We start from the raw sequence: 12052 nt of genomic DNA on the forward strand, positions 1-12052 counted from the left end.
GCCTTGGTGCACTCCCAAAACATGTGCATAAGATCTGCTTTATCTCTGTTGGACCAAGGGCAGTTATGTTGGGATTGGTCGTAGATCTGTGCTAGTCTGTGCATTGTTAGGTACGAGCGATACAGTACATTGAGCTGAATCAGTCTGAATCTGGAATTCCTGGAAACCTCTTTAGGGAACGCCAATGCCCTTTCTCATTCTCCATCCGACATCTCTCGGCCCAGGTCTGTGTCCCATTTAAGTCTTAGGTCAGGACTGCGGGGGTTAGGCTTGTCTATGAGGTGACAGTATATTTGAGACACTGGTCTCTGCCCTTCTCCCAAGTTATATAGAAGTGTCACGAAGAGGTTAGTCTCGGGCTCCTCAGGCCAAATGCCCCACTTGGTTCGCGCTTGTTTCCGGATCCTTAGGTACCAAAGGAATTGGCCGACGGGTATACCGTCTTGCAATTGTAAGGAGGAGAAGTCCCGGATAGGGCCCTCGTCATACAAGTCCCCCCAGGTGTACACTCCCAGCCGTTCCCAATATCTAATGGTTGCCAGATCAACAATGTTTTCACACAAGTCTGAGAGGAGTGGAATGTCTGGAGTATATGCGTGCTGCAGGTGGAGGAGCGACTTTGTTCTGTGCCATATCTGCCTTCCCAGGGTGGCCAGAAAGAGGGTTCCAGCTGTGAGGCATTGGGGATCCCAAATGAGTTCTTTCAGCCGGATTGGGGCGATTGAGTGTTGTAGCAGGTCCGTTTCCGGAGTGACATCGTCGGCCAACCATTTGGCGATGAAGCTGAGCTGGGCTGCCAAATAGTACCTCTCAAGATCGGGGAGCTGGATGCTGCCCTGGTAGTACGGGAGGACTAACGTGGATAATGCCAACTTGTGTCTGCCCTTCCCCCATAAAAAGTCCTTAAGCAGCGTCTCCAGTAGTCGGAAAAAGGGGGTTTAATGTAATAAAACACATTTTGAAACCCATAGAGAAATCTGGGGAGTACAATCATTTTGATGACGGAAGCCCTTCCCATCATGGACAGGGGGAGTAGTGACCAGAACCCTATTGACTTGCGAAGAGGAGGCACTGCTGCCGCTGTGTTGTTCTCATCCATGAGTTCTGGCGTGTGGTAAATATTGACTCCTAGATAGCGGAATGTGTTGGGGCGCCAGGTCACCTCCAGTGATGGCAGGTCATCCAAGTGCTTTCTTCTGAGGCCTCTCAGAGGGAAGAGGCAGGATTTACTTCTGCTAAATTGTATGCCCGATACTCTGGCAAAGTTGCTAAGGACGTCCAACATGGTCGGGACATTCAGGTGTGCGTCTCTTATGTAGAGGAGGACTTCGTCCGACTAGAAGGATATTATATAATCTGTTCCATCCGGTCGAATGCCGGCATTGAAAAATTGCTTCCTGAAATAGATAGCAATGGGCTCCAGCCCAAGTATGTAAAGCATGAGGGAGAGCGGGCAACCCTGCCTAGTGCCCCTTTGTATGTCCCATGCTGCAGAGATGAGCCGGCCGAATTTCACTGTACAAGACCCTGACCCATCTGATAAATTTTTCGCCAAAGCCAAATTCCCGGAGCACTGCCAGGAGCCAATCCCAATAGAAGGAATTAAACGCCTTGATGGCATCCAGGAAAAGCAGAGCGTAGGGACCTCCGTCTAGATTGGTTTGAGTTAAAACGTGTTGGAGTCTGCGCAGGTTGGCGGTGTTGCGGCCCGGTACAAATCCATTTTGGTCAGGATGCACCACCTCTCCTATCACCCTAGCAAGTCGCTTGGCTAGGACCGTTGTCAAAATCTTGACATCGTAATTGAGAGGGCAGATTTCATTAAGGCCATGAAACAATAAATAAAACCTCTTTGCATGCTGCTTGGGGAGACTTGATCACTGGACGTGGTGTAGCTGGGTCGGGCCAACATAGCCATGGCAGAACCCGCTGGATCTTCTTAGCCAATTACACACAAGATTCTGAGTAGCCGGGCAAACTAAAGAACTATCGATATATGATGCACCAAGGAACCTGTAGACAGGAGAAATCCACTCAGGGTGAAAAATATTTTTATTGACCAAGTTGCAGTGTGACCAGAGGAAAGTTGATAGACCACCCTGTCAACCGACGCCATGACTGTCTCTGACAGTGACAACCATCCTGAAGAAGGTGCCTCTTCATCAGCAGCACAGGAATAAACTCTCCTGCCTGTGTCTGTCGCAACATCTTGAAGAGAAAGCCAAGTGGGGTCCTCAAGGCAAGGCTCTGTACTCTTTTGGACCTCAAAGCGCACTCCAGGAGGCATAGAGCCCTCAGATCTCTGCCCAGTAGTTCTATCGCATGCAGGCACCTCTTTCAGAATTGACCTGATGCTGGAGGCCAGAGGCCCCTCAGACGACCGTCTGGTGGTAGAGCCGAAAGACTCCTCGCAGCTGGGCCTGGTAAACCCATGGACGTCTTGACACGCATTCTGGTTGCCCTATGCACCTCATTATCGGTGCTGGTGAAAGGATCCATATGACCTTTCCCAGCCAAAGCTAGGGTCCCCGACAGAGAAGAAAGACGTACCCGACTTGGTCTTCTTACCGGCTAATTTCTTGAAGTGTTAAGGTGGGGGACCTTGGAAAGATCTCACACCACATAGAACGCCTTTTTCTTTTTTAACAATCTCAATGTAATGGTGACACAGGATGTGCAGGAGTCCCACTAGTAGCCAGGGTCCAGATACTGTAAACAGAGCGTGTGTAAATCAGATGAGATGCAGATGGAGCCCTCACAGGACACGCACCTACTGGAACTGCTAATGAATGACATGTACCATGAGTGACAGGGCTTTGGAGGCCGAGGTAAAAGAACCATATTAGATTAATGATGGGGGAAAAATGCAAAGTCAAAGAATTGCACTGGTGTGTGCAGGCATCTGATATTATCTGTGTGAAAAAGGTGACTGAGGTTTGACCCCAAAGGGAAGAGTGCAGGGTTAGCAGAGCGTGGTTGCACCACAGCAGCAACCTGGTGCTCTTGTAAACTAAAGTGTAGGCGCTTTGTTTTTGTGGTGCAAGAGTCGTTGGTCCCATAATCCTTTGGGGCACCTGTACAGTACATGGGACAGGATGAAAGAGTAAGCTTGTAATATCATAAATGTATTTGAATATTCTGGGTGAAGCAATTCACACAATGGTCTTAATCCGGTCTCTATTTCCAAATGTTGGCCTTGCTTCTTCTGCATTGATTGTAGGCTCTCCAGATCAAGTTCAGCTTTGTCCTTGGAAATAAAAATCCATAAAAGCAGATATGCACAATACTCAACAATGAAAACTCCTACATTACACAGGCCATTCTGAAAGATAATAAAGGTATACAATCCCCAGGGCTAAGAAACGTTTTAAAAATAGGTTTAAGACCCTAATCCATACTATTCCTAAAATATAATTTGATGAATGTCCAGTATATTAAAAAACAAATTCCTCACATAAAACAAAGTGTCAATGTGCCATGTGCCAAAAGCATGGGCATGAGTTCTAGAACCACTGGTAATCCCACCCAGTATCAGTTGGCCTGGAGAGCTGGGTTGGCTCCAGTAGCCTTGGGTTTGGCTGAATGTATGTTTAGTGCTAAGTGAGCAACTTCCCAAATGAACTAGTTAGTAATAGCACGATTGCTTCTCTATATGTGTACATGTTTACCAGGTTGAGAATGGGGATCTAGAGTTGCTTTCTCACAATCATTGCCTTTAGCTTTGACTTTTCCACATTCGGCTTCAAAACATCTCATAGGGATTCGTTACTAGCAGTGACGGCCGTGTTTTGCAATGAAAACAAACCTTCCTGACTTCATATTTCGTAATGTGTTACTTTTGTTTGTGGCTCCATTTTCTCGTTCTTAATGTGTTATTCCAGGCTGAAACTGTTTTATAATTCCCCCCGCCTCACCCCCGTTACCCTTCAGCTTTTTTTTATTGGTGCATTTATCTATTCTAGTAATGTTGCATCTGCCAGCACTCTTCCACCCGAAGGAACTGCTTTAATCCGTTTGATTTTAAAATCTTCTTGAGAGGCAAAATGGGGGAACTAATAAAAGGGTCTTGAGCTTGTGCTCCATGAGTATCCCTTTCATCCCAGCCTACTAAAAGGTTTAGAGCTTTCAGTGGGCAGGGAAGAAAGGGCAAGGTTTGGCACCCTTAATCACACCTCTATTCCACCCCAAAGCCCTCACCCGCTTTACTGAACCATGAAAGTATTTCAGTAAAGTCAGCAGTAGCTCAGAGCCATGGCCTGCGTTAGAAGTAGGCCCTACAGTGGGGCCTTGCTGCTTTGCACAATCCACTTCTTTCTGCTACATACTCAAAAACCCAATCACCACATATGGATAGGGTGACCAGATTTCCAAAATGAAAAACCGGGACGACCAACAACATAAAAGAGGGACTACCCCATCACAGCTCACCAATTACCGCCCCTCCCCAACACGTCCCCACAAACACCACCCAATTGTATTTCCAGCACTTCTCCTTTCTATAAACTGTATATGATCTCATATGTGTAGTTTTGTCTGTGAATCTTGGCATGTTAATTCAAAACATGCGTTTGTTCTAATTGATATTGGTTTGCTGTAAAGTCATTTCCAAGCCAGTCTCTGTGGCACAGTCAGTAACCCTTGTGACTTGTACCTGAAAGGTTGGGGGTTCGAACCAAGCCTCCAACATCAAAATTCTGAAAATGTCGTGAAAAAAAATGACAATTTTAATGACCGTAGGCACCCATCCGTGCAAGATACCCAGCCACAATAGGCAGCAATGGCCATAGCTGGGTTTCAGGTATTGCAGGTTAACCATGATCCTTGTTGTAACCACATTAGTCTCTAACCAACGTTCTTTAAACTCACATATTCACTGATATGCAACCAACTTTAAATTCCAGACACATACACGGTGGCCCATTTGCCTTTGCCACTATATACTGAAACATCCCCAGTCAGTGAGCTGCAGTGGGAGAATACTATGGGGCTAAATATTCAAGTCCACAGAGTGTAAACACACATCTATAAACCTTTGTATACACTCTGTGCATTGTGGTTATGCTGGCAGGCAGAGCTCAAGCACAGAATATAATTATCATTTCCACATGCCCCTCAAGCCCCGCCTGCCCAAAAATAAGCATTAAGCCTACATGTTATTTCCATGCTGATATTAGTTCATAGGATTCCATAGGAATCCATTGTAAATACATCCTGCAACTATACATTTTGAGGCATTTACAGTTTTTGCATTACACAGTGCAAAAAAGTGTTAACGTGTTTTCCACAGGTTTAACACGTTGTTTGCGCTTTGTAGTTCAAATGACGAAAAATGGACAGGGGGATCAAAGCGCATGAAAGTGAACATGTAGGGGGTCCCTACATTTTACAAAATGAGGCTGCTTGACTCATCAATGTTTCTGCCTCATTAACAAAGGAATAAATAGTTTATCTCTTTAATGTATGCAGAAATGCAAAAACCTAGTTCCTATAATGTCGGACCAATTTGATTGTAAAACCATATTGTACCAATTGCATGTTGACTGCACTAGCTGCATGTTTATTAAGCGTGCAACGGACACCTTTCACAGTCAAGAATTGTTCCCCATATGTATGCGCATTGAGTGTATCTTTATTTTAGATGCCTGGTGTCTTACAGGGCAAATTGGCCTTCTTCCGAATTGAGGCTGAGTTTTGTTCACATGTTTTAGGCCACTCGGCAAAGTCATCCTAATTATCAGTATTTCAAGTTATATTTGGATGGGATTTAATTACACAGATATGTGATATAAACAGATAGCAACTTGGAATATGGGTTAGTACATAACATATTGATTGAGCTCTTAGAAAGAAAGCCACAGTATAAAACACTCTTCCGGCCCTGCACTGTACAATTTTCAGGAGATTCTCTTCAGCTGAAATATGACAGCATGCATGCACATAACATGGAAGCAATATAAGAGGTTGGAGGTCCATTGGCTTTACCTTTGTAAGAACAATTCGTACTTCCGACGGTAGGCAAACCCAGCCCGCCTCACACGCAAATGTTCCATCAGTCCCAGATATTTCACCTGGTGTCTCACCAGGACATCGTCAAACTTTGCTAGGAACAGTATTGAAGCAAACAAAGATATTGACAACATGTCATCATTCGGTGGTCTTAATGGAAATGTTTGCATCATTTGTATTTAAACCATTCCAGCCTTACTTTGTGAGGGAGGTGTCCTCTACTAGAGGTAGGTAGCGCACCCTGGGAAATCACACTACCCTCTTCCCATGTGACCTCCCCAATATTCAACAGGAAGCGCAGGTACTGCTTTGTTTTAGTAACATTTCTCTCTGTTTATTCTGCAGGGTCTCAGGCCCTGCTTTTAAAGCAGCCCAGATAAGGGTCCTTTGGAAATGAAAAACAACGTCACCACCTATGTCACAACGGTTCGAAGAGGCCGATTAGCACATTTTCTAAAAGAAAGGCTCAGACAAGTACTGGAGGCTAGCAGATTTATAACACATCTATTCTAAAAGGAATGCATTTGCCAATTGAATAATCAGTTTCACTGTGCAGTCAACGTGTTGGTGCTTGCAGTAAGAAGAGGTCTCCTGCAAAAGACCTGACATTTAGACTAATACCCAAATGTCCTGAAGTGATAAGAATAGTGGCACACAACCGCACATTGAAGTTCTAGGAGAATTGGCATTACACATAACCATGTGGCTGAATCTGCATTCTAAGAAATTAAATTTCCTTTCCTGACGCAGACAGACAGTGGTTTACAAAATGAGCTGTCGAGAATGTCATACGTTTTAATACTCGTGAAGATGAACCAAGGTGACATAAAACACGATGTTTTTTCAAGCTACACACGATGTCAAGAAACAAATATGGAAACTTGTGAGATCTTCTTTGGAATTTACAGTCAACAATAGCACTAATTGGATGTGACAAGTTAAAAATGGAAAAAATATTACAACAAACAATACTGCACAATCTATTTATGCATTGCAATCATTGTTAAGATAAATGTTATCACCAACAGGGTATTTTTCAATGTTGCTTATTTTTATTTGGATGTTTTGTAAGGCCACAACTGACTTCAAAGCAGAGAGTTAATTTACTAAACAAATGGAATTCAAACGTGTCCAGCAGATGTCCATCTGAGGAAAGGCAGACATGTGGTTGTTCCTTTCTCTATAAGGACAGCTTTTCTACTGGTCTTATGGAATCTTTTTAAAAATAGAAGCCCATTTCTATGGTTGAGCTACATCATAAACTAATGTACCTGAAATATGTTTTTCCCTAATCGGCTGTTTCATTTTCTTTAAGTCTATCCTAGAATTGTAATCGGGTTGCTTCTTTGTGTTTTAACTCATTTGAGGTTACTCAGCATTTTGGTCATTTGTCTGTGGACGCCATATGAAAGCATACAGTTCTGGTGGAAATGTCCTAGGTCCCATTTTACTCCCAGAGTCACATTTTATCACAGACCACTTTTTTCCTAAGTGGCTCTAGTATTCCTTTAAATGGCAGCAGCACTGTTGACCCTTAGAAGCTGGATAAACCCGTATGGTAACTGTCTTATCTTGCATGATAACATTGCATTTAACTAAGCAGAAAACAAATTGAAACATTGGGAAAATGTCTGGGCATCAAAATGTCAAGGGAAGACGGGATACCTTAATTGAGTTGCCTTTGACTGATAACATCTCTGGAGAGTCATGGTTAAGTGCTTATATGCACATCAGTTCGTCTGAATTTGCTGTTGATGGCTTCTTCTTTGTATGTATTGTTATTATTGGCTTTGTGATCCTGGGACACAACTGATCATCAAAACTCATTTGAGACTCATTACATCTCAGCAAAACACTGACTTTGGTAGGGGCATCTAGAAGTAGGGGCAGACATCTCTGCGCCTATTAAGTCCTATCAACCTATGACACCTCCACACCAGCCTTTACAGTTACTTCAACACAACACTGACAGTCACAATGCAAAGATCAATGCTCGTCATATTATGCTCACTTTGCATTATACATATGTAGTATGTGGTATGCCAGCTGTATTTCATTTGATTTCAATGTTCTGAAGTATTTTTTAAACCCACAAAGGCCACCTGGCTTTTCTACTGCACTGTAAGGCCAAAGAAGCTGACGCCCCATTCTGGTTCAGGCAATTAACTTGTTAACCAACATAGACAAAGCCTCACCTGGGGGAGCAAATCATTAACAAACTGGGAAAGGACATATGGTTTTGACTAGATGAGTCCAGTTAGTAGAGAAAATCTACCACATGGATTGAGTATCACAGGCAAGTTCTGCTAATTTGATATGATAGAGTTTACCCCCTCCTCCCCCAACAAGCATATCAGAAAGCTGTCTTCAAGTGGACATTGAGATCCATGTCTCCACCAAGAGTTTCACCTTTCAGTGCTCACTGTCTGCTTCACTTGTATAATAGTACAGAACAGCTGCCTGCTCTTTGTGGAAACTGATACAGCATTATCTCAGATCTCAATGGATTTGGTGTGCAGTATACATTAAATTGGATCTGTACAAATGAAGTACACAGCACTCCTGCTAAATGACCAGGTCTGCCTAAGTCACAAAGATGCTTACACTGCTTTCTTTGGGATTACCTTGGCGCAAGACATTCTTCTTAGTTGTGAAATTCCTGTTATTGATTCACTGGCGTGTCTGTTTCACTATAGCCACAGACTCAGGAGGCTTTCCTCCTTTTTTATTGATTTGAGAGTACGTTTTGCATCTGTTAAAAGAGCGAATATGTCTCCTTGCGTTGCCTATGATTTTTCAGTTGCCAATTGAGGATGCTCAATTTCTATTTTTCCATCAATTGCCAGTGGTGCCCCAATTTCTCTGAATGTATTAATTTGAAGAGCACTCCAAAATGACAGCATTTAAGTCAGTACTGAAAGGTATGTTGGATGTGTGCATCATGAAACAATGTCACTCAAATCCAATACCATGACTGGTGCTTTTGAAGAAATATAGAAATATTTAAGCAGCGGATATCATGAAACATTGAATCAATTTAGGGGTGCATAACTAAACACATAATGAATTTAGATAGATATATTTCATCAGAATAAGAGGCCTTGTTTCAGTATTATGGACATAGCCTTAAACTACTTTAGCTTTCTAAATCCTCCTGTAGAGACTCAAAGACCTATTCTGACCATTTTCGTAATGTCAACGGTCACCTTCCCTAGGCTATCGCTGATAAATATGCATAGCTCATGCAGTTCTCTTGGACTAAGACATATGATGCTTCCATGATTAACATTTTGCATGCCATGATTGCCTATCATTTCCCTCAGTTAAGGCACAATTTTTCAGACATGCCATCCCTTCTGTGTCTTTCTCCTAATTAACTTGTCCCCCTAGACTTTATGGTTGCAAAGAGATAATCACAATTTGCATCAGTGTTGCAATAGGTGAATCAATGAAAATAAAGCCAGACAAGCACTTTGCAATTTTTGTCCTAGTCTGGTTATTTCAGTGTTAGGTTATGTTATCTTATCTTACATGTGTGTAATGTGTAATGAAACCTTGGTAATATTTGTTTGTTTTAAAACACCCTTACATGGTGAAGTTACCACTGTGAAGAGAAGGCTGAAGTGGTAAAGATGTTTTTTTATTGCTAAATATTAGATGAATTCCTGTCTCTTTTAACTCCTACAAGGCACATTTTATTTATTTTTCTGTACATTTTATTTTTTCTGCTTTGAAAGCTTTAAAACACAGGCTTCTGAAACTAGGTCCGGGATCTTTTTCCAAAACAAATGCTACCCTTGCGAAGTAAAGCAGCAATGGTATATGGAAGAATTTGTGCCACTAGAGTTTCTATAAGAACTCAGTCTTTTTTCACACATGCAAATAGTACAGTGTGTTTATTACATGCAGCTCCTACTTGCTGTTTGCGTGGTATCCACCACATTGAATAGTGTGCTTTGTCAATTAAAGATTTGATAAAGATTCAATGGTCAAACCCGGTGTATTTGGGGTACACGTTGGTGCATTGCTGTGAGAAGTAGAATTTACATAAAATTGATGTTGCATTTCATAAAGAGAATGTACTTACTCCACGTTAGCCAACACATGCATGGAATCCCAAAGCTTCAATGCTTCTGTGTCACGCTAAGAACATGGGTCCCATACCAACGAGCAATGGGTGCACACAGAATGGAGGGAAATGGTGTCACTAGATCTTTCCAAACTCCGGTTCTACGTGTTTGTGTTTTGAAAGACTTTTTTTTAAAGTCTTAATTTTGGTCATGCACTTTCTCTAAACCAGACTTCTGACAGGTTATTTCTGTATTATGGGGGTTCCCCTGAAACCCTCTACATTACCACAAAACCCCCATTCTCCCACCTCCTGCCCCAAACCCTTACTTCCCTACTCCACATACATATATATAGCAATAAAAAACTGGTAGTATTCTGGTTGACCAAAAGTGCACATCCAAAATGTGGACTTACAAAATAAAAAATGTTAAATGACGAGATACCCCAAACCTCGACAATACAAACCGACACCCAACAGATCTCTTTAATCATGTAAGGTAATTCTGTGTTGAAATATGACAAGAATGCAAAATGCCATGTAGCCTCAGACCACAGTATACCAAGATAGCTGCAAAGAAGCCCAGCAACAATTGTGTGGTTCTGAGGATTCCTTGACCTACATAAGATGGAGGACCAAAACAAGTAAATACAACATCCTAACACATATATGTACATGTTTTGTATGATATAGATCTTACCGGGCTGCTTGGTAGCATTTGGCTTGATACAACGGATGTATGCAGGCTCCTTCGCCATAAGGATTTCTATCAGGCTAGCCAGGCTATGTTTGAACTGAGTTGTAACCTGTGTGCACGCATTAAAGAGTTTTGATTAATACAGTGTAAGAGAATTACCACTATATTTTTGTTCAACAGTAATATGGTTAAAATGTATACTTTATTTGTCTACCACATTGCGTTTATCAGATCCTTTTGTGCACTCATGTTTTTCAGATTTTGAGATTTTAAATGAAACTTACTATAAAGTGTTCTTTTTTTTAGTTTTTTTTTTTTTTTACATATTATCGCTTTATACAAAATGGTAGTACAAGGCACACTGGAGGGGCGGCATATAATATTTCTCATCTGTCCCAACCTTCATTCACATACAAACAAATGTAGCACCTAGACAGGAATTAGGTTCATACAATGACTAACTGAGTATATCACATGATTTCCCATAAAAATGACCTGTAAATCATCCAATGGTGTCATTTGCTTTGTTTTTACTGTAAAAGCATTATCTACAGTTCACCACAAATTAAACAATTGTAATGTCATACAGAACATCTGTGATGTCACATTTCGTAGTCATCAAAATTCTAAAAAGCAACTGCATATTCTAAGAGTAATTAAACACATTGCGGTATTTTTTCAATAGCCATTACAGTTTCATCTAATTGTCAAATCATGATCAATCCTCATTGATGACATATCTGTAATGTTGTTATTTTAGGGTCTTTCCCAATGTTCCACTGTCTCTTTCCAGACTTCCTGTGGCCATCTGTTCTTGGCAAGCCTTTCCCTCATATGCTTGTTCCTCTTCTTGTTTTACTATCGTGCTGCCTTTCTCTTTGATGACCCAATTGCAGCATGGTTAACATCTTTAAATCGTTAGTTTAATTCATGTTATTAACTCCTATGCTGTTTCCACTTCAAAGTTTGACAGTGTGCCAACTGTGGTAATTGGTTGTTCATTCTTGTTATTCAATAAGGAGCTAGCATTTTCAAATCTCTTAGCGAAAGTGCAGACTTGTCCCAATCCATAATTTTGTTTAAGAGATTGCCAATGATTATTATATTGCATTTTACTTGCATAACTATCAAGTACATGTTTATGATTGATTTTCTTCTCTATTTCTTTTGTTTAGTTATTTTCCCTTGTGTCCCTATCAATCTCTGTGACCCATGAATTACTTGGTGTGATTTGATGTATTGTACAAGAATGGTTAACATTTTATTAGAACTGTTTTATG

At 41.5% G+C, this 12052-nt stretch overlaps 1 protein-coding gene across 2 annotated transcripts in view; it reads right to left on the reverse strand.

The window, feature by feature from the left end:
- Window positions 1-12052, reverse strand: part of MYO1H (myosin IH) — an 833585-nt gene that overhangs the window by 327459 nt on the left and 494074 nt on the right. For both annotated transcript variants that reach the window (XM_069619421.1, XM_069619420.1), the window contains exons 19-20: window positions 10776-10881; window positions 5983-6100 (exon numbers count right to left, since the gene is read on the reverse strand). In XM_069619421.1, the coding sequence (XP_069475522.1) occupies window positions 5983-6100; window positions 10776-10881 (224 nt within the window). The remainder of the gene's footprint in view (window positions 1-5982; window positions 6101-10775; window positions 10882-12052) is intronic.

Source organism: Ambystoma mexicanum, chromosome 10 (assembly GCF_040938575.1).
Source record: "Ambystoma mexicanum isolate Mex_15411 chromosome 10, UKY_AmexF1_1, whole genome shotgun sequence".
Classification (NCBI taxonomy): domain Eukaryota; kingdom Metazoa; phylum Chordata; class Amphibia; order Caudata; family Ambystomatidae; genus Ambystoma; species Ambystoma mexicanum.